The 21,676-nt window shown below is 44.5% G+C and overlaps 1 protein-coding gene across 1 annotated transcript in view; it reads left to right on the top strand.

The window, feature by feature from the left end:
- The window catches only part of LMF2 (lipase maturation factor 2), a 32,003-nt gene extending 11,369 nt beyond the window's left edge, over positions 1-20,634 (top strand). The window contains exons 3-14 of the mRNA XM_089527346.1: positions 1,824-1,852; positions 2,758-2,954; positions 5,229-5,407; positions 7,761-7,899; positions 9,524-9,658; positions 12,585-12,690; positions 13,290-13,386; positions 15,247-15,429; positions 16,745-16,913; positions 17,349-17,460; positions 18,100-18,208; positions 19,736-20,634. Of these exons, the coding sequence (XP_089383472.1) occupies positions 1,824-1,852; positions 2,758-2,954; positions 5,229-5,407; positions 7,761-7,899; positions 9,524-9,658; positions 12,585-12,690; positions 13,290-13,386; positions 15,247-15,429; positions 16,745-16,913; positions 17,349-17,460; positions 18,100-18,208; positions 19,736-20,098 (1,818 nt within the window). The 3' untranslated portion in view covers positions 20,099-20,634. The remainder of the gene's footprint in view (positions 1-1,823; positions 1,853-2,757; positions 2,955-5,228; positions 5,408-7,760; positions 7,900-9,523; positions 9,659-12,584; positions 12,691-13,289; positions 13,387-15,246; positions 15,430-16,744; positions 16,914-17,348; positions 17,461-18,099; positions 18,209-19,735) is intronic.
- Positions 20,635-21,676: the final 1,042 nt, after the last annotated feature.

Below are 21,676 nucleotides of genomic sequence, written 5' to 3'. Positions count from 1 at the left end.
GGGAGGCTCCAACCCGGATGTCCAGCCTCCTGTGGGCACCCAATTCCTGCTCCTGGCCCATTGTCCTGTCGCACGCTGATGGCTGCTGTGCCTCCCAGCTGTGTGCAGGCGCTGGAGCACAACCCACCGGATCCCTGGGATTTGGAGCGGAGCCCGTAACAAAGCCAGCTGGCTCCCATCCCAGGGAACTGCAGTGGATTCTCTGTCTCCTTGGCTTTTTCTTGCAGGTGGTACGTCCTGCATCCTTTTGGCGGGTGATGTAACCCTTCTGCAGGTGGACTTTAGTGAAGTGTTGCAGTGGGGAGGAACCCACTGTTGGATCAAGAAAAGCAAATCTGCCATGATTCGTTGGCCTTGGAGCAAGGTGAAGGAGGCACCCTTCCCTTTGGTGCTGATATAATATTCTCATCACTGTGTAGAACTTCACAAGTAAAAACAACAAAACAGCCAGCCCTGTCAAAGGGAAACAATCATACACACACAGAGAGAGAGAGAGAGAGAGAGAGAGAGAGAGAGAGAGAGAGAGAGATACACTCATAAAGGTTGAGTCTTCCTTGTCTGAAATGCTTGGGTCCTGCAGGGTTTTGGATTTTTGTTTTTATTTTTTGGGATTTTGGAATGCCTGCTTTTGCATATATGTACATAATAGGATGCCATGGAGATGGTACCCAAGTCTCAAGACAAAATTCATTTATGTAATTTTGTACACAACGCAATTTTGTGCATAAAATAAAGTTTGGGTACATTGAACGAACAGAAAACCATGGTGTCACTCTTTTAGCTGCCCATGAAGACATTTTTGGCTTTTGATGTATTTTGGTTTTCAAAAATCTTGGTAAGAGGACCCATCCTGTAATGCCATCACCCTACATGGGACTTTACAATAAAAGAAAGACCAAAACCAGCTAGCCCTGTCAAAGGCATTCAGTAAGTGATATATACTGTACATATCCACACATAAATACGTGCATACATGCACATGCGGGGAAAGGAAGGAGTAATGAAAATATACAACTATACAATACAAGTTTATTGTAATGTTCGTGAAGCGATGGCTGCAGCTAACAATTTGACTTTGACAAGCAAGGCAGGACAGATGCTTTTGCTTGATGGGTTTTTAATGGTACCTGGCCCTATTTCTTAAAATAGCACTGTCAGGCCTGCCAAAACCATATAATCTAATGCACACACACACATCCATATAAAAAGAAAGAAGTAATACAAATAAAAAAACTGCACTACAATTGTAAAACAAGTAATCCAGGCAGAAATACAAAAACCAGTACAATATAATACAGAACAAACTCACCAATGTATACATAACCAAAATATGCAAGATTATAAAACAACATTAAACTAAAATTCCAAAAGCTTTAGAAAGCCAGAAAGTTTTGTAGTTGAAATTTAAAAATAATGCAGGAAGGAGCAGTCTGCAAATATTCAGAGAGGCAATTCAGAGAGTCTGCAAGTGATAAAGGCTGAAGCCAAGCCAAAGAAGGGAAAGCTTTGGTTGAGTGAGAAGCCTGGTGTTCCTTGAACAGATCCCTACCAAGCTGGTGAAAAGAAATGAGGGCTGAAAGATAAGGAGAAGAGAGGTTGTGTAGGGCTGTGTTTGTCCAAAATCCATAAAGTTTGCTTGCATTAGCCTGATTTGTTGCAGTCTCCTTTCAGGTGTCAAAAAGGGCCAATGTAGTTGCAAAGCTAGGGCTGAATTTCAGACCAGCTAGGTTTGTTTGTGTGAGAATAACAGCCATCTTAAATTCCTTTCTGCAAATTGTTTTCTGAAACCTCTTTAAATATGGTCTTTTCTCCTTCCACTGCAGGTTGGACAAGTATTCCTGTATTTCCAGTGGTAAGTAACCTAAGTATCTATAGCACTATCAAATACGTTTCTGTAGTACTTAACCGTGAACTCAGCTCTCTCTAAGCAGTTCACAATGTGTAAGTTAATTGCCTCCAACAAGTTAGGTACTCATTTTAGCTCCCTACAAGGATGCCAGGCTGAATGGTCCTTGGAGCCCTGTGTGGGATCAAACAAACAGCATTGTGGCTACAGTAAACCCTTAGGGATTTGACCATTGAGCCACCAGGGCTCCTATCTCCTGGAGTTTGGTTTCAGGACCTCCATGAATACCAAAATCTGTAGATGCTCAAATCTCATTAAATACAATGGTGTAGTAAAGTAATGTCCCTTATATAAAATGGCATAATCAAGGTTTGCCTTTTGGGTTTATTTTTAATACTTTCAAGCAGTGGATAGCAATAGCAAGTACATTTCTATACTGCTTATGAGTGCACTTAAGCACTCCCTAAGGGGTTTACAAATTATAAGCTAATTGCTCCCAACACTCTAGGGACTTATTTTAGCGACCAACGGAAGGATGCAAGGCTGAGTTGAGCTTGAGCCCTTTTGCTGGTATTGAACTCCGCAACCTTATGGTTTTGAGTGAGTGGCTGCAGTACAGGCATTTAACCACTGTGCCACCAGTGCTTCCAATTGGATAATTGAGCTGATATCTAAAGATTGAAACTGCATAAGAAATAAACCTTGGGGGCTGCTCAGCTTAGAATCATAGAATCGTAGAGTTGAAAGAGACCCCAAGGGTCATCCAGTCCAACCCCATTCTTCCATGCAGGAAATCTCAATCAAAGCATCCCCGACAGATGGCCATCCAGCCTCTGCTTAAAGAACTCCAAAGAAGGAGACTCCACTACACTCCGAGGGAGTTTGTTTGACCTTGTCCTCCCTCCGTTTAGGGACAGCCTCTTGCTGGAGACGGGTTTCCTGGCCATTCTGGTGGCCCCGCTGCACCTGTTGAAGTGGCGCTCGACAGCCTGGCGGGCGCATGATGGGGTGACCTTCTGGCTGGCTCGCTGGCTCCTTTTTCGCCTGATGTTTGCCTCTGGGGTGGTGAAGCTGACCAGCCGCTGCCCCACCTGGTGGGGGCTCACAGGTAAGACCCAGTGGAGGAAAAGATTTGCGGCAAACGTGTGGAATTGTGGGCTGCAGGTTTGGATATAGTCATTGCCAGGGTGGGTAGGTGGAAGGAAGAAGCTTAAAACGTTTTGGGTCCAAACTATCTGGGACCGCCTCTTCCCATATAATCCTCCCCGCACACTCCAGTCCTCTGGGAGGAATTTGCTGCAGCCCCAAAGATCTAGGCTTTCGGCTACCTCCCAGAGGGCTTTTTCTGTTGTCGTCCCCAGATTGTGGAACGACCTGCCGGATGAGATCCATCAACTGACATCTTTAGACAGCTTTAAAAAGGCTGTCAAGACGGATCTCTTCCGGCAGGCCTTTCCTGGATAGATAATCCCACCCTCAAGAACCTTCTTCTCATGAGATTCCCTAAGGTCCTCTCTGGAAATTTGAGTGGATTGCTGCCACAGTTTGCTGTTTTGTTTTTGTCTGTTTTGTAATGGTGTGCATGTGTTATGTTGTTTAATTTGTTGGTTTTAATTATAATTGATTTAATAACTTTTTAAGGGGGGGAAGTTTTTGTATATATTGTATTGTATTTTATTATTGTTAGCCGCCCCGATTGACCTCAAAGGGGCGGGATATAAATAAAATTTTATTATTTATTATTATTATAAAACAAGAGGGTCAGAACTGGGTGGGGATTCCAGATGTTGCTGGACTGCACCTCCCAGCAGCCAGTGTTGAGGAATGCTGGGACTTGCAGGCAAACAACATCTGGAGGGCCTCACTAGAGGCTGAAAATTCCATGTTAACCTCTGGCAGAGAAGAGAAGTTGGGAGAAGGATAATTGTCCTAGCCTCCAGGAACCCAGTTTTAAGAAAAATAACAGTTCCAGGTCAAGCCGTCCTCCGTCTTGGGCCTTAGACCACATTTTCAATTATAATTATAATTCCTGCTTTAAACACCCCCCCCCCCAAAAAAAAATTGGGACATAAAACAGTGTAAAAATTAAAAGAACTATACAATTAATCCCCAGCATTAAGGGATTGTATACAATTATTTTGTATATTGTATACAATGCAATTAATCCCCCAGCCAGCAGTTGCATGGAGTGAAGTGCCTAGGAACAGACCTTTATGGCTATGAATGTGCTGGTTGCATGTGGTTCATTTTCTTCTGTGTATGAACCAGATGCAGACTATGAGGAGGAAGTGTTTAGGTGTGTTCAGGCTGGTATGGTGGCCCAAAATATTTTTTTAAACCTTCAGTCCCAAAGACTCCCATTTTCCCAGGAACCCCTGGGTGTTGAGTTGCTACCTAGAACCCTCTGGGGAAAAAAACGAACACACTATTCATCTTCTGGACCGTTATCTTCACTCCATGTGAAGTAGATGAAGACTCTGAGGCAGCCTGCAAACCATATAGTGACAGAGTTGGAAGAGATCTCAAGGGCTATCCAACCCTGTTCTGCCATATATAAACACACAATCAAAGCCTTCCCCGTGACAGATGTCCATCCAACTTCTGGTTAAAAACCTCCACCATCCTCTGAAGGAATATATTTCACTGTCCACTAGTTTTTAACCTTAAGAAGTTCTTCCTAATGTTGAGCTGGAATCTATTTTCTTGTAGTTTGAATCCATTGCTCCATGTCCTATTCTCTGGAGCAGCAGAAAACAAACTTGCTCCATCCTCAACATAATATCCCTTCAAATAGTTAAACAGGACTATCATGTCCCCTCTTAACCTTCTCTTTTCCAGGCTAAACATAGGCTAAGTCCCTCCTCATAGGGCACTGTTTCCAGACCTTTTACCATTTCGGCCGCCCTCCTCTGGACACACTCATGTTTTGGACTTCATCTCCCAGAATCCCTGACTCTTGGTTGTGCTGGCTAGGATTATGGGAGCAGAAGTCCAAAACTTCTGGAAGACTAGAGCTGCTGCACCAGACTAGAGCTCAAGCAACCATTTCCACTCCTGCAGGAATGGTACTTGTGACACCGCTCTGATGTAGTTGGACTGCACTTCCCATCCACATTTTACTCACTGTTTCATTTTGTAGTTGAGCAATACTTGCTTTGATCATTTCACAGTGTTTGCTTATGAGGGGCTTGGTGGTGCATGCATTAGCTTCTGGAGACAGAAAACTGGCCCCCAGACCCTTTAAAATTGCCCACCGCTTCTTAGAGGGTGGAGGAGATATACTGTAACATTTAAAGCCTGGTATCAAATCTTAATCTGGCATAGTTACTGGGATGCTGTGCTGCCATTTCCCCCAACTTTTCTCTTTCTCTCTGTTTTCCAGCTTTAACATACCACTACGAGACCCAGTGCATCCCCACACCGGCCGCATGGTTTTTCCATCAGCTACCTGTCTGGTTCCAGAAATTCAGTGTGGTGGGCACCTATGTCATCGAGATTGCCATTCCACCGCTCTTTTTTGTGCCAATTCGCCGGCTTCGCCTCTTTGCCTTCTACAGCCAGGTATTTCCCCCATTGATATCCTGTGTGGGGCTGATACACCTGTAAATAACCTAACTGGATGATGATGATGATGATGATGTCTTTTCCACGCCCTCCTCAAGGTGGTGTACACAGCATGTTAAAATACAAAACATAATTAAAACCACAGAAACCCACCGTTTAAATACAATACTTTAAAATCATTAAAATACACTCTAAGAGTTCATATTGAAAGCAAAGTTACTAGACCATAGAAAATCACACTGTCTGCTTTTCCATTCCTAGCATTATCACAGGATTTCCAATCAGTGGGTAAATATTAGCGGACAGGGAAAGAAAGGTATTGCATTACAGATGCAGAGAAACTTGAAATCTCTTTCCAACTAGAGAGTTGCAACACTGTGGTCCCAGTTTAACTGCCGTGGCTGCATCCCACATAATCCTGGGAGTTGTAGTTCAAGGAGTCAGTAAGACTTGTAAGTGCCTCTCATTTTTGTTATGTGCCTCAAGCCAACTTGGACTTGGAGCACCCCTCGGGGTATTCTTGGCTGGATTTTGTTATATGATGTTTGCCTTTGCTTTCCACTGAGGTCCAGAGAGTGTGACTTGCCCAAGGTCACCCAGTGGGTCTCCAGGGATGAGCAGTGATTTGAATCCTCCACTCCCAGAGTCCTACTCCAGCACTCAGACCATTATGCTGCATTGGTTTCTGTTAATGCTTCTCAGTGAAATCCCAGGATTCCATAAGATGGGGCTGTGATAATTAAAGCAGAATTTGCCACATATCTGTAGTTACACCACAGTTGGTAACTTCCAAGTTATGTTGGTAACAGGGTTGCTTCAAATGACTTTAGAAAAACAAAACACTCCTGTTTATTTATTTTTATAGATATAATCAGTTTTTAAAAGTTACAGTACTGCAGTCCCACTGCGAAAATAGCAATAATCGCCAAACTTTGTATATATATTAATGCAGTTTGAGACCACTTTAACTGCCATGGCTCGATGCTGTGGAATCCTTGGAGTGATAGTTTTGTGAGATATTGAGCCTTCACTGTCAGAGAGATCTGGTGCCACAACAGATTACAAATCCCAGGATTCCACAGCACTGAGCCATGGCCGTTAAAGTGGTCTCAAAATGCATTGATTCTGCAGTGTGGCAGAAGCCCAAGAAGCCCCCCCCCCTCCAGTCTTCTAGTGCCGTGATGTTTTGCTGGAACACATCCTTTGCTTTTGGACGAATGCTTGGATTCAGTCTCCAGCTTATAAAGATTTGAGCCCTCTTTCTTTATCCATTTAGGAGAGAGGTATAGCTCAGTTGTTCGGCTCCATTGAGATATCTTGATTCCTCCTTGCCGTCATGGGATAAGCATAGACAGTGAGCCCTCTGTTATTGGCAGGGGTTCAGTTCTAGGCCCAGACACACCCTGCCATGGATGCCAAAAAATGTGGACAATTGCGCCCCATATTATTCAATATTCAATATTTGCACATCACCATCATTGAATAATAAGGAGAGCGATAGTCTGCAGGCAGTTGAATTTCAGATGGGAAGCCTGTGTGTTGCAAGGGCTCACTTTCTGTGTAAACACAGATGTTTTAAAACTGGTTTTTACAGATTACTTTAATCTGTGCTTAAAAGATGGTTTTATTTGGGGGGTTTTGTTACGTGTTGTTATTATATTTATTTGTATCCCACTCCCCCCCCCCCCCAATAATTGGGGGACTCAGAGCAGCTTACAGTTCAAAAGAACAGTACAGTTAAAAGCAGACTGTTGCTTTGAGAGTGTTTGTGGGCAAAGTGGCAAGAAGTGAGTGCTGCTTAGTATTACAGAGTAGGAGGGAGGTATTCCCATCTAGTATAATCCTTTGCCACAGAGGCATCCACTGTTGAATTGCCCCTTAGAAACAGAAGGAGGAGGGGGAAATGTCTTATACAGTGGGCCCTCCACATTCGCTGGGGTTAGGGGCAAAGGATCCCCCGTGAAAGTGGAAAACCTGCAAATAAAAAATGCTATTTTGGGGTGTTTTTTGTTTGTTTGTTTGTTTTTGTGAATACCTCTCTGGGAATCTCTAGGTGTCCTCCAGAGCAACTCTGTGGTCAACAACTTCCAGAGGCATAGAATTGTTCTGGAGGACCTATAAATGCCTAGAGAAGTGTTTTCTCTTGGTCCTCCAGCACAACTCTGTGGCAGAGTTGTGCCGGAGGACTTACAGATTCCTAGAGAGAACATATTAATGAAATCTCCAAATAATCAAATTCGCAAAAATAAACACAGCAAATATGGAGTGCTAACTGTACTCACAACACTTGTATATCATCCTGTAGCATTCAGATTTTGGCACGGGCTAATATTTTACTCTATGGTTCCAGATTCTTTTGCAAGTCCTGATCATCATCACAGGCAACTACAACTTCTTCAACCTCTTGACTGTGGTGCTGAGCTTCTCTCTGCTTGATGATGAACACGTGGGACTGTGGTTGGGCCACGGCCGGAGGAAGACAAGCAGCAGTGAGTGTCTATAGGGAAGAGAAACTGCCATACTGAGCAACGCCCTTTCCCTCGTCTGATTTCAGAAGCTAATTGTTTGATGGAAGACTGCCAGAGATAGAATCAGGGGTCTCTGGATAGGACTGTGAAAAAGATCCTGTCTTAGACCCTGCAGAACACCAACTGGGAAACAAGCACAGGGTGTGAGGTCTGGTGGGGAAGCTCCAAACAGAAAACCGGCAGTGTGTTAATATGACAGTAAATAGTATTGTGAAAGATGAAAAGGATACAGAGCAACAGGAGCCTATAGCTGATAGTTTTCAAAGAAATGTTAGTCTCTTGCAGCAGAGCTCCCTCCCTTCAGCCACCATCTTGGGGGGAGAGAGGCAGGCAAGCTCCAACTGCCTGCCTGAAAGAAGAAAAGCCCTCCTTCCGACCACCATCTTGAGGGGGAGAGAGGCCTGTTTTATTTTATTTTGACTTTGTATTGTACTTCCTGTTGTACACCGCTTTGATCTAATTTGGAAAAGCGGTATATAAATAAACATTATTATTATTATTATTATTATTATTATTATTATTATTATTATTATAAAAAGGGAAGAGGGGGAAGAAGCATAAGTGTGGCAGCACCTTTAAAACTGACTGGTTTTGATTTTTGTATGAGCTTTTGTGGATATAAACCCACTTCTTTGGATAAATCTGCTTTATGTTGTTGTGAACTGCCATCAAGTTGAGTTAGACTCATGGCACCCTGTGAATGAGAGCCCTCCAAGCCCCCTTCATCCTCTACCATTCTGTCATACTTTGGACATACCATGAATAGACATACTCCATGAGAAAAGTTTACAGTGCTTGGTAATGTAGGGAGAAGTAGGATAAGAGAAAGACTACACTCCAGATGGATGGACTCCGTCAAGGAAGCCACAAAGGTCTTGCAGACTCAGGAAAGCCTTTATGGCTTCCTTGATGGAGTCCATCTAGAATGTAGTTTCTCTCTTTTCCTACTTCTCTCTACATTACTAAGAGCATTGTAATCTTCTTCCATTGAGTATGTCCAAAGTATGGCAGTTTCATTTTAGCCATCTTGGCTTCTATGGAGAGTTCAGGCTTGATCTGCTGTCAAACTCACTTATATGGTTTAAACCTGAGTCCTTAATATCACTCAGTGCTGCAGCCGAAAGCTCATGAAGAAATAAAAACCAGTTAGTCTTAAAGCTGTTGCCACGTTTCTTTTTTACCCTCTCTCTCCTTTCCGCCTTTTTAAACTGTAGCTGAATATCGAAGCATATAATGCAATATGAAGCAAGGGCAGCTAGCATAAAGGATGCAGATCCACAGACGCCTACAGGCAATGCAGTGTGGCTCTTTCAACACCACATTTCAAATGCAGTTATTTTCTCACTGTCTAGCAACAGCTTCTGGGTGATAGGTTATAATGTGAAAAATGCAGCAAAGCTGACTTATCTTTTTAAAAATCAGCCGAATTAAAAATTATTTAAAAGAGCATTGAGACCAAGGAGGGAGAAAAGCCTAGCACTGCCCTCCCCGGCATTGAAAGACCCGTCTTCAGCAGCCAGTCAGTTGCCATAAGCCAGCTGGAATTATTTTTAAACAGTCCTTGTGCCTTCTTTCTTTTCGGCAGCCAGGCCCCGGAGTCTGTTGTCCATCCTCTCCCTCCTGTCTGAGCTGGGCACCTATGGCCTCCTGGTCTACTGGACCAGCCTCTACTTTGAACTGGAGATCAACTGGGAGAAAAAGCGTCTGGAATCCAAGACAGGTAAGTGCTATTGGAGTAAGAGAAGGGAGCAGCAGGGTCCCTGTCAGTGGGTCAGAATCCTAGTGGTCACTACTGGAGTTCCAGGAAGTTCTAAGGAAGAGAAACAGTTGGAATGAATTTTATTCACAAATTCCAATCCCTTAGCAGAGGTAGGAACAAAGTCAATGGCTTTGTGGCGCATTATGTGTATTTATACATGGTTCTTTGATATTGCACATGTAACAAAAGGAATTTTCTCAGATGATATATCTGTACTGTGGAAATAATGCAGTTTGACGCCACTTTAAGTGCTGTAGTTCCATCCTTTGGAATCCTGGGATTTGTAGTTTTACAAGGCTTTTAGCACAAAAAGTGCTGGTGCCTTACCAGACTATAAATCCTAGCATACTATAGGACGGTGTCAAACTGCATTATTCCTACAGTGTAGATATACTGTGAGATAGTTTTGTCTTGGGGAAAATAGGTTTGTTGCTTTCGCACATCCACACTAACTGACCACTGTAAAGCTCTGAAAGTCCTGTATTGCGCCACCAAGCCCTCTGAAAAATTAGGGCAAGGTTATGATTTACATCCTTCTGGATCCTATTGCATTCTGTGTCACTCCCACAACTGCTGTTATATGCTTGCTTGCTTGCTTGCTTGTTTGTTTATTTATTTATTTATTTATTTATTTATTTCCCGCCTCTTCCGTTTGGGGATCGAGGTGGTAACAACAGAGTTTATATGATACACAATATAAAAACAGTAAAACCCCAAAACCCTGACCCAACCCTCCCTCCCAAACTATAAAATTAACATAAAACATGATTAAAATATATAGCAATACAACATTACAAGATTATTCTACAATCCGCGAATGACGAGGAGATATAGTAGGAAGGATGGATAGAGTCGGTTCTGGGTGGTTATCGCTCAGGGAAGGCCTGATGGAAGAGAAAGGTTTTTGTCGCTTTTTTAAAAGCCTCCAATGAGGATAAATGGCGAATCTCTTCCGGAGGTCATTCCAAGCTTTAGGAGCCGTAGCAGAAAAAGACCTCCAGGAATTTCACCGCCAATCTGGTCTTTTTTGGATGTAAAAGATTTTTCCCGGAGGATCGGAGTGTACAGGAAGGGTTATATAGGAGGAGGCATTCCTTCAAGTAGACTGGACCCAGGCCATATAGGGCTTTCTAGGTAATAACCAATACCTTGTATTGAGCCCAGAAGCTAATAGGCAGCCAGTGTAATACTTTAGAATAGGTGTAATTCAGTCAAACCTAGATTTTCCGGCAACCAGTCTGACTGCCATGTTTTGTATCAATTGAAGCTTCCAGACATGGCACAAGGGTTGCCCCATGTAGAGCGCATTACGGAAATCAAGATGAGAGGTTACCAGGGCATGTACAACCATTTCTAGGTCCTGCTGCTCCAGGTAGGGGCGCAACTGGCATATCAACTGAAGCTGATAACAGGCACTCCTGGCTGTTGCGTCAATCTGAGAGGACAGATGAAGTGATGAATACCTGAAGGCTTAATGCCACTCAGTACTGCCTTTGAAGAAGTTGGTTTATATCTATGAAAGCCCATACTAAAGATATTACGATACATGGAGAGGATAGGGCAGTAAGCACCATCTACTATATAAATTCATTACGAGATACAAGCAATTGAAAGCTTTTGTTGATTTATAGAATTAAGTTACAGAGATCTTACAGGGAAGATGATGCAAAAAGAGAAAAAGAGAGAGTGGAATTTGTAAAAACAAAACAAAACCCTACAAGTGGAACTGACCAAAACCAACACACTATACATCGGGATATAAGACCTAGTTTTGAAAAGTATATTTATGTTTTTAATAGAAATTGTCAGTAAAGATAATTAAAAAAGAGAAAGAAAAGAAAGCCTATACTAAAGTAAAAACAGTTTTAAAGGAATGCTCCCTTCCTCCTCCTTTTTTTAAAATGAATTAGCAACATTCAGAGGCTTGGTCCTCTGACCCCCATCCTCTGCATGCAAAGGGCTTTCACTGCAAATGTCAAGGGACAGCAATGATAATGTCATTGCCATCATCCACCTGTATGCTGCTTTTCCTCCTTGATTTTAATTTTGAATATTAAATCACAACACTTTAATTACAGAAATGGAAACTAATACAGAGCAAGGAACATACGACATCAATAAAAAGCAGTCAGAAACCTATTGTTAAAATGTGATTAAGGTATCTAGAATTTTATCTACTTAAAAAAAAAGTTTAAAGTAGCATCTAAATCCAAGGCAAGGATTTACTGCTGCAGAGGCAGAAATGAACAGCAGAGAGTGCCATCATAATGATGCAGGACGTCTGAAATACGAAATACTCCTAAAACCGAAACTATTTTCATGAGTGACTAAGACAGTGACACCTTTGCTTTCTGATAGTTGAGTAGCAGCAGAAAATGATATTGCTCTCTCCTCAATATGGCATCCCTTCAAATATTTAAACATTGCCATCATGTCACCTCTTAACCTTCTCTTCTCCAGGCTAGACACACCCAGCTCCCTCAACCGCTCTTCATAGGGCTTGGTGGTTTCCAGACCTTTCACCATTTTGCCCACCATCCTCTGGATACGCTTTAGAGGATTTATAGCCTGCTGTATGATGGGATCTAAAGACACCACCCCCCCATGTCAGCAACCCAAACTTTTCTATGCTGTCATGCACAGAGTAGATGGCATTTTGCCAGATAAGCTGATGATTTTTTTGCTTTCAACGATAATCAGATATGAGCCATACCAAATGCAGAAACCAGTACCAGTAGTTCTAAGTTAACTTCTTTCCTTTTTAGTTAGACCTTGGTTGGGATGGAGTAGGAGGAAGGGGAAGAGGTCTTCCTTGCTTCAACCCTCCCCATATGTACTCTTCCCAATTGGGATGTAAACACACACACTTTCTTCTTGATCTCTGCAGCTTTCACATACCACGAGTTCATGCAGTGGCTGAGGATGGTGACTCTCCCTCTTGTGGGCTTTGGATTCCTCTCCCTGGTTTGGGAGATCCTTCAGGCTGGATACAGGTGAGTGAACAGGTGACAGCCTGACAGGTGTTCGTTTTATGTGGGTCAAGACATCTGCTTGTCACAGCACATGATTTTCCTCACCTACTCATCTTGCATTCAACCTATTTTGTTTTGTAGTTGGTCCTCAAAAGTTTGAGTATGGACATAGTTTGCAAGACTGATTTGCTTAGGCACAAATTATTTTGGGGAAGAGAAGATGAGTTCATTAGGGAATGTTCCCTCCACTTAATGTCTAGTGTGATGCTACATCTATGTTAGGAGGAAGGCTGGGCCAGTTTCATGATCTTGTCCAAGTGGCAATACTGTGGCTGCATCTGCACTGCAGAAAGAATCCAGTTTGTCACCATTTTAACTGCCATGGCTCCATCCTATGGAATTTTGAAAATTGTAGTTTTGTGTGATATTTAACCTTCCCTATCAGAGAGCTCTGGTGCCACAACAGATTACAGTTCCCAGAATTGTAGAGTATTGAGGCATGGAAGTTAAAGTGGTGACAAACTGGATTATTTCTGCAGTGTGGATGCACCCTGTGTCTTTTTGGAAGCAGACATCCCTATTGCCTACCTAATCTTTCCTTTCTCTCTCATTTTCTCTAGGAGTGCTTGTGTGCGGGGCTTCCTTTGGAAACTCTGGGCTACAACCCAGTGGGCCATCTTTGCTGTGGCAGCTTTGGGGATGTTCACCATCAGTCTGGTAAGGGAGGAAGGTTGAATATTTTATCAGACCCTGGAGGTTGACGAAAACCAAAGGTTCCAACAACACAGGATGTGGACCAACAGCACCTGCAAGAGTGCAGAGTCTGGTGGACTTTGGAGAAGGGACATGATGGAGTTGATAGGGCCCTGAAGCCCACTCCCCCCTTTTCTTATTTATAGGGAATGTGTTGTCCCCATTCCCAGCTTCAAAAAGGAGAACAAGAAGTCCAAATCAATTACCACCCAGTTAGCCTGATATCAATACTAGGAAATATTCTAGAGCAGATCATTAAACAGGCAGTCTATAAACACTTAGAAAGGAATGCTGTGGTCACGAAAAGTCAGTATGGATTTCTCAAAAAAAAAGTCATGCCAGATTCATTTCTTTTTTTGATAGAGTTACTAGCTTGGTAGATAAAGGGAATGCTGTGTATAAGGCCATTATAAGGTCTGCCATGATATCTTTGCAAACAAGCTAGTAAAATATGGGCTAGAGATTGCAAACAGCTTCATTTATATACCGCTTCGTACAGCTTAAGCAGTGTTTAAGCGGTTTACAAAGTGTAAGCTAATTGCCCCCAACAATCTGGGTCCTCATTTTAGTGACATCCTTGGAAGGATGCAAGCCTGAGTCAAGCTTGAACCCTTTCGCTGGTATTGAACTTGCAACCTTATGGTTTTGAGTGAGTAGCTGCAGTACAGGCATTTAACCACTGCGCCACCAGGGCTCCTCAATGCAACTGCTGGGTGGATTTGTAATTGGTTGACCTGACGAACCCAAAGGGTGCTCAGCAATGGTTTCTCTTCCTCTTGGAGAGAATTGAAGAATTGATCAGTGGGGTGTCACAGGGTTCTGTCCTGAGCCCAGTGCCATTCAACCTCTTTATCAACGATTTGGACGAAAGAATAGAGGGCATGCTTATCAAATTTGCAGATGACACTGAGTAGCTAATACTCCAAAGAACAGGATGAAAATGATCATAATAGATTAGAAAGCTGGGTCAAATCAAACAAAGTGAATTTCAACAGGGAGAAATATAAGTTACTACACTTCGGCAGAAATAGTGAAATGCATATATATAGGAAGGGGGCACCTGACTTGACAGCAGTACACATGAAAGGGATCTAGGAGTCCTAGTAGACCACAAGTTGAACATGAGTCTATAAGGAAGAAATAGTATCACTTTTTCTGCTTCATACCTCCCCTGGAACAATACTGTGTCCAGTTCTGGGCACCATAATTCAAGAGGGATATTGGCAAGCTGGAGCATATCCATAGGAGGGCGACCGAAAGTGAAAGTTCTGGAAACCATATTCTCTGAAGATGCCAGCCACAGATGCTGGCAAAATATCAGGAATAAACTCTTCTAGAATATGGCCACATAGCCCAAAAACCCCACAAAAAACTATAGTTCTGGAAACCACCAAGCCCTGTGAATGGATGCTTAGAGAGCTGGGTATATTTAGCCTGGGGAAGAGAAGCTTAATGGGTGACAGGATCGCCATGTTTAAATATTTGAAGGGATGTCATATTAAGGATGCAGCAAGCTTGTTTTCTGCTGCTCCAGAGACCACAGCAGCAACATGTATGCCGGTTGAGTTTACACTTTGCCTGGACTGAACAGGTGCCCATACTCAATTAATTGTAATAGGTAGATAATTTGAAAGAATTTTCTGCAAAGTTCAGAGTGCTTCAATACAATGTTTAATATAAGTAATAACTACTATCTTAAAAAAGAGACTAACTTTTTATTGACATTATCACCAAGGTTTTGGCTAAGCTTTGACCCCTGTGCCATTGTAGCATCTCTGAAGGTGATGCTGATCCTCTGCGTGTTCTCTTCTTCCCTGCTCACAGGTCCCCTTCACCTACATCGAGTATGAATCCAATGGGAAGCTGTGGCCCAGCGTCCACCAGCTGTTCAGCGCTGTTGACCGATACCAGCTGGCCAATTCTTACGGACTCTTCCGGCGGATGACAGGGGTTGGGGGGCGCCCTGAAGTTGTGGTGGAAGGCAGCTATGACAAGAAGACGTGGACGGTAATGGCCTTGCCAGAGGGAAGAGATTGGGTTCCTTCTCAAAGTTCAGCTACTGCCCAGTATCACCTGTCAGAGGAAAACGAAGCTTTCCAGAAACTGTCCAGATGCTAGACCCTGAATGCCTCACCACTGACAGTACAACTCTTTTATCTGTGGGACCATTGCCTGCGGTTTCAAATTACCCATGTCAGAAAAAAATTATGTTATCTCTAGGCATTTACTCCAGCACAATTCTGTAGTATGCTTCCGGTGAAAGTTGAGCATAGAATCATGCTGGAAGTCCTAGAAATGCCTAGAGAGGTACTCTCTTTAGGAATCTCTAGGTCCTCCAGCATGACTGTGTGGTCAACTTCCACCGGAAGTCATTCATTTCAATAGGGTTTACTATTATCTGTGGTTTTGTATTTCCATGGTAAGTCTGGGAATCTATCCCTAGCAGATAAGGGTGTCATTCTGTATTACTGGGACTTTGAGTTCAACATCTGGAGAGCCCTGAGATGCCCAGCCACGAACTAGCAGCACTCATCTGGTCTTAGGAATGTAAGATAAGTTGTTCTTCCAGAGAATGGAAAAACTGAGTGTGACAGTGGCTGGGACACACAGCTGGTGATGGGAGAGAGAGAGGCTGGATAAATACATGTCTGGGAAGGCATAGGCTTGCGCTTGGGGATGGTGGAATTGGGAACTTGTTTTTTTGTGGGGTAGGAAAAGCCAAGCTGGAGTCAGGATGTAGCTTGATGATGTATGGTCAAATGACTTCATCTGGATTCCCTTGGAGGATTTCAGGACACCCTTTTCCACTGGCATGTAGCATCATTGTAATATTACAAGTAATGCTTGTATTGCAGTCTCTGACATTGTTTCAACAGTTGTCTCTGGAGCAATTGTAAAATGGAAAGGGTCTTTGTTAGGGAGTGAACTTCAGTAATAAAGAACGATGTGGCATATGGGGAGGACAAACTGTGAAAGACACAACAATTGAGGGGGGGGAATAGTATGTGGATTAGAAGCTTGAGAATGGAGGACATGGGAGAGCAGTGGAGAGAGAGAGAGAAATGGGTTCTGCACAGCTCTTTTGCATTTACAAAAGGAAAGAAGGTCCACCTGGGAGGGAAGCTAGAAGGAAGAGTTTTCAAGAGCCGAGCCAAGATTGGAGACAAACGGCTGTGAATTGGTGGCTATTAGGAACCCTCCTGTCAGACGTCTCTCTGACCAGGAACTAGGTGGTCCTTCCCCTCCCAGGCTCCGTTCATTGCAATGCATGAGCCACTTGTAGCCAGTGAGATGCCTAACCTGTGCTTTTCCTTGCACCTAGGAAATTGAGTTCATGTACAAGCCAGGCAATGTCAGTGCGCCTCCCCCTGTGGTCATCCCTCACCAGCCCCGTCTGGACTGGCAGATGTGGTTTGCCGCCCTGGGCCACCACACTCACAGCCCCTGGTTCACCAGCTTCGTCTATCGCCTCTTGCAGGGCAAGAAGGAAGGTGAGTACATCAAAGGCAGACAGGAAAGAGAGAGTGGCAAAGTGCTCACCGCTAACTCAGTTGCTGCTTGGGTTTGCAAAGTAACTTCCCAGTGTTGAATTCCAGGGATAATTGGATACCCCCCACTTTCTTCTGGGGAGAGAAAGGGAAAGTCTCTCTGGTCTCCACTTTTCAGAAGGTTAGGGAGGAGGTGAGTTAACCTTCCAGAATTGGAGACTGCATCTGCACTGCAGAGCTAATGCAGATTTAGAATGTGTTTTGCGTTGGAGAGCAGCCAGGAACATCTCTGCAGTACAGCTCATGAGCAACAGATCTCTTTTTCTTCCTGTTCCCCATCTCTTGCTTACCTTATGAACAGGGTGGTCAGATCTATCCAGAGAGTAAGCATGTGCTGAGGCTAGTGGCAGTGACACTGTCTTCTTCCTTTCCCTGCAGTGATCCATCTTGTGCAAGTAGATGACTCCAAATACCCCTTCAGGTCGAATCCACCTTCCTACATCCGGGCTCAGCTGTACAAGTACTGGTTCACGGAGGGTGCTGAGGATGGGTGAGTGAGGGGACAGGAGATTGGCAGTAGAGGAGGCCTCTGGGAAAGGTCACACATGGGGGAAGTTACATTTTTGTCAAATTCTATTTCATTTCATGTTTACAAAAAGGGCTTTCGTGGGTATAAAATGGCCCCTGGAGAGGTGAAAATGTGGTGGAATTACTACACTAGGAGCTCTTGGGGGCAATAAGTAAATAAAATTGGGCACTTTTTGGATGGCCTCAAAAATTACTTTGGTGGGCCATATGTGGCCTACAGGTGGCACCCTCCCTACCCCTTTCCTAATTAACAAGGAACACCTCTTAAAGCTCTAGGTCTGTATGTTCAAGTAGTGCTATTGGATTGATTGGGTCTACCCACCTGTTGACTCACCATTCAGCAATTGATTCAGTGGGTCTACTCTTGTTGACACTGACCAACAGGACACTGTTCCTAGTCTCCTGCCCTCATCCTGCCCATTTTACTTAGTCGTGAGATTATATTCTGCTTTTCCATGGTGCTGAAGGTGTGGCTAACAGGAATGATGCAAGTGGAGGCTCTTGCATTGCTGTCTTCCTGCCCTCCTCAAGGTGGTGGGTAGGGAGACATGCCTCCCACAGGCACATAACCATTCTAATGAGGCTTCCCATTGCCTTGCAGGTCTCTCCCTCAGCAGTGGTGGAGGAGGCAGCAGATTGAGGAATTCTACCCCATTGTCTTCCTGGGTGACTCCAACTTGGATGCCCTTTTAGCTCAGCATGGGCTTAAGGTAAGAGAGAGTGGGTGAGTGGGCTTGGGAGGGAGAAACCGGCCACATGAGGAAGGAGGAGATGAGCTGGGAAAGAGGGGCATGTGTCTTGGCAAGATGAGGAGAGGGGCATGGGCAGGGTGACTAGATGTCATAAACAGAAACCAGGACAAGGTGCCACAAAATGTAGAACATTCAAGAAAAATGGAGGATGTGACCAAATAAAAGCTAATAGCATTCCTATAAATATAAATTTATGCTTCTTGGTCATGCTGAAAACGGAGGATATTTTCCTGGACAGAAGGTTGAAATGTAGGGAAAATCCTGGAAAATGAGGCTGTTTTTTCACCCAGGGCATGGGCAGCCAGGCAGTCTGTTTTCAAGAGTATGGTGAAGCCACTGTGGGGTTTTCCTTCTTCAGCTGCTCCAAATTGCATGGGAATTCCACCAGTGCCAAATATATATATTCTGTGTGGGTCCAGGTTGCGTGTCAATTTATGGCGACCCCACAAACTTCACAGTGTTTTGTTAAACAAGTTATCCTCAGAGGTCAAGTCTTGCTTTATTTTTTTCTTTGTTTTGCTGAATCCTGAGGTCATAAATATTTTAAATGCATCAGATTCCATCTGATCTTGGAAGCTTAAGCAGGGTCAGCCATATTTAATCCTTGGCCATTGAATCCCAGGTACTGGAAGCTATGTTTCAGAGGAGGAAACTGGCAAAACCACTTCAGAGTCTTCCAGTGATGTAGACTTGAGTCAATTGACTCGGATTCAAGTTGAACTCAAGTTGCTTCAGTGACTTGGCTTGGACTTTACCTGGCAAAAATGACACACTGACTCGACTTGACTTGAGACATGTGTATTTTTAGTGACTGACCTGCTGGTGCCATTTCACTTCAAGCAGCAAGCAAATCCCACCCACAGAGCACAGGCTGCATTTCTTGGAAGGGAACAGCAAATGCATTAGGGAATGGGCTTGAGGTGGAAGGATCCTTCTTAAGCTTTTGAAAAACTTTAGAAGACTCTTCTGATGGGCAGAGCTTTCAGGCTACCAAACAGACCTGAGTCCTCCACCTCAGGCCCATTGCTTAATGTGTTTCCCTCCAAGAAATGCCCCTGCCTCCTTTTTTCTGTTAAAATTGGCTCCCAGACTTGAGACTTGACTTGAACATGTTTTGCAAGGACTTGAGACTTGACTTAAGATCTGAAGGGTAGAGACTTGAGACTTGGACTAAAAGACTGAAATACATCACTGGAGTCTTCCTTGTCTAAGAAAACCTTGTGAATTCTTTTTTATTCTTCCAAATAATATTTTTTATTACTTTCAACATTAAAAAACCTTGTGAATTCATGAGGTTGCCAGAAGTCGGCAGGCGACTTGAAGGCACAGTTGTTGTGACTGGTGCCAGAATGAAGGCAGCATTGGTGTCAGTTGGAGCTCTAAGGAAAAGATACTCCACAACTGGGGTTCCACGGCAGAGAAGGTCCTGCTCCCATTTCTCCTCTCCGTGGAGTGTCTGTCCTCACACCTTTTTTCTCTTCCCAGGACAAGACCCCCCTGAAGCGCCCCTCATCTTCCTTCTTGCCGATGGCCTTGCAGCGAGTGCGGGAGTTCGTCCACCCTCACACCAGCCCTGCTGTCATCTGGTCCTTGTACCTCACCGCGGCGGCCATTTCCCTCCTGAGGGTGATGGGGGGCTGGCTGCTGGCGGGAGGTGGACCAGCTGGGGGAAAGCATAAGACTGTCAAGCGGATGGATCCTGGCGTGGCTGATGCTAGTGGGGACCTGGCTGGCAACGAAAAGAATGGACAGGTGAGAAGGAAAGAGGCGGCTGCCACAGAAAGGTCCTCGGGGGTGGCGGCGGAGCCCCTGACGGATGGGCTGAGGAACATCAAGAAGAAGAAGTAGCCGTCTCGCCATCACTGTCTTCCGGCCACTGTGACTGACGCCACCATTTTCCTCCTGAACAATGCCTCCACGCTCTCCTTGGACCAGTTCCTCGTAGGGTATCTTAGGCGTGGGCAACTGGTATGTGGCACGTTGTGTGTCACTGGGTCTGGGGCCTTGCTCAGAATCTCCTTGCTGTTGCCTCAAGGTCCCTCATTTTTCTCTCTTTCACCCCACATCTCCCATTCAGAGTTGTTGGTCTGCTTCATTTAAACAAGGCTCTGTGAGATTGGGATCCTGTTGAATTGCCCTCTTCATGAATGTGTCCCCCTTTCCCCTCCTTCTGCCTGAGGATGAGGGCTCAGCTGTGATTCGGGGCTCTTCTTCTTAGACCTCCCATCCTTAATCATGTCTCTGAATTGAGCCCCCCATGCCTTGGAGCACTCTAAGGAGAGGGTGGCCTCTGCGGAAATCTCGGTGCCAGGGCTGAGAGGTGACCATCAGAGAGCAGAGGGTGGGCATTCCCCCCCATGCTTCTTCTTATCCCCCCTCCCCCCCCCCAAAAAAAAACAAAATCAGGCTGCAGCTTCATTCCTGACTCAATCAAAAGTGGAATATTGCAATGCCACTTTTGCTTTAGATTTTGGACCTTGGTGTTTTTGTTTTGGTTTATATTTTTTCTGACGGTTACTTTGGCTGCAAAACTGACCAATTTTAAACATGTTTTAGGGCCTTTGGGGCCCAACACATGACCCCCCCACCTTCCTGCTGCAGAAACATAATCCCATACGGCTCTTGAGGATGTGGTCAGAAGTGCTGTCCATTGTCCTTTGACACTAGCTATCCTCTTGTGAGACTTAGTGCACCATGCTGTGGCTTCTGGCAGATGGTTTGGAGCTGGCATAAAAGGGGGGTGGTCTGCACTTTTTTGTTTTTGGGTTTGTTTCTTTTGAAGGGAGGGAATACAATGAAGAAGAGTCTCCTTTCCTTTCCCTCCCTCAATTGGAAATGGTGGCTTCTCACACTCCCTGTTTTTTTAATGAGAATGGAAGAGTTTGGGCTTCCATAGTGCCAGAATTGGGGGTCTTATGGCCTTCCTACAGCCTCCCTCCCCAATACTCCTCTGACTAATTGGCCAGGCCAGCCCTCCTTTTCCCCTGCTTCCCCAATGATCTGTGGGTCTTCTTGTTCTTGCCTTCACCTCCTCTTGTGCCTCCATATCCCAGAAAGTGGAGGATAGTGGGGGCCCATTGCCATGACTGTGCCTGTCCAGTGAGATGGTGGAAGGTCAGGGCTGGGCTGTGCCCACATCAGACCCCTCAGCTTTGCCCCGAGCCCCTTGAGCTGAGCAGAGCTGCGCTTCTAGCCAGGACCAGAGAAAGAGAAATGAGAGAGTTACCTATAATTTTCTAAATAAAGCCTTTACATTCCACCTGTGTGTTCCTTGTGGGGATGCAGGGAGCTGGAGTTGGAGGGTAGCAAGCTGGGCGTAGGCTGCTATTTCCCCCAAATGCAAGTGGTGGTTCCAGTTTGCAAATGGGGGAGCATTTAGGGAATAATTCGTGGGATTAACCAAAAGCTTGATGCCTTCGTATCATG

This window comes from Sceloporus occidentalis, unplaced genomic scaffold (assembly GCF_023333645.1).
Source record: "Sceloporus occidentalis isolate IW3139 unplaced genomic scaffold, rSceOcc1.0.p SCAF_5, whole genome shotgun sequence".
Taxonomy (NCBI): Eukaryota; Metazoa; Chordata; class Lepidosauria; order Squamata; family Phrynosomatidae; genus Sceloporus; species Sceloporus occidentalis.
This window is presented reverse-complemented; position numbering and strand designations above follow the sequence as displayed.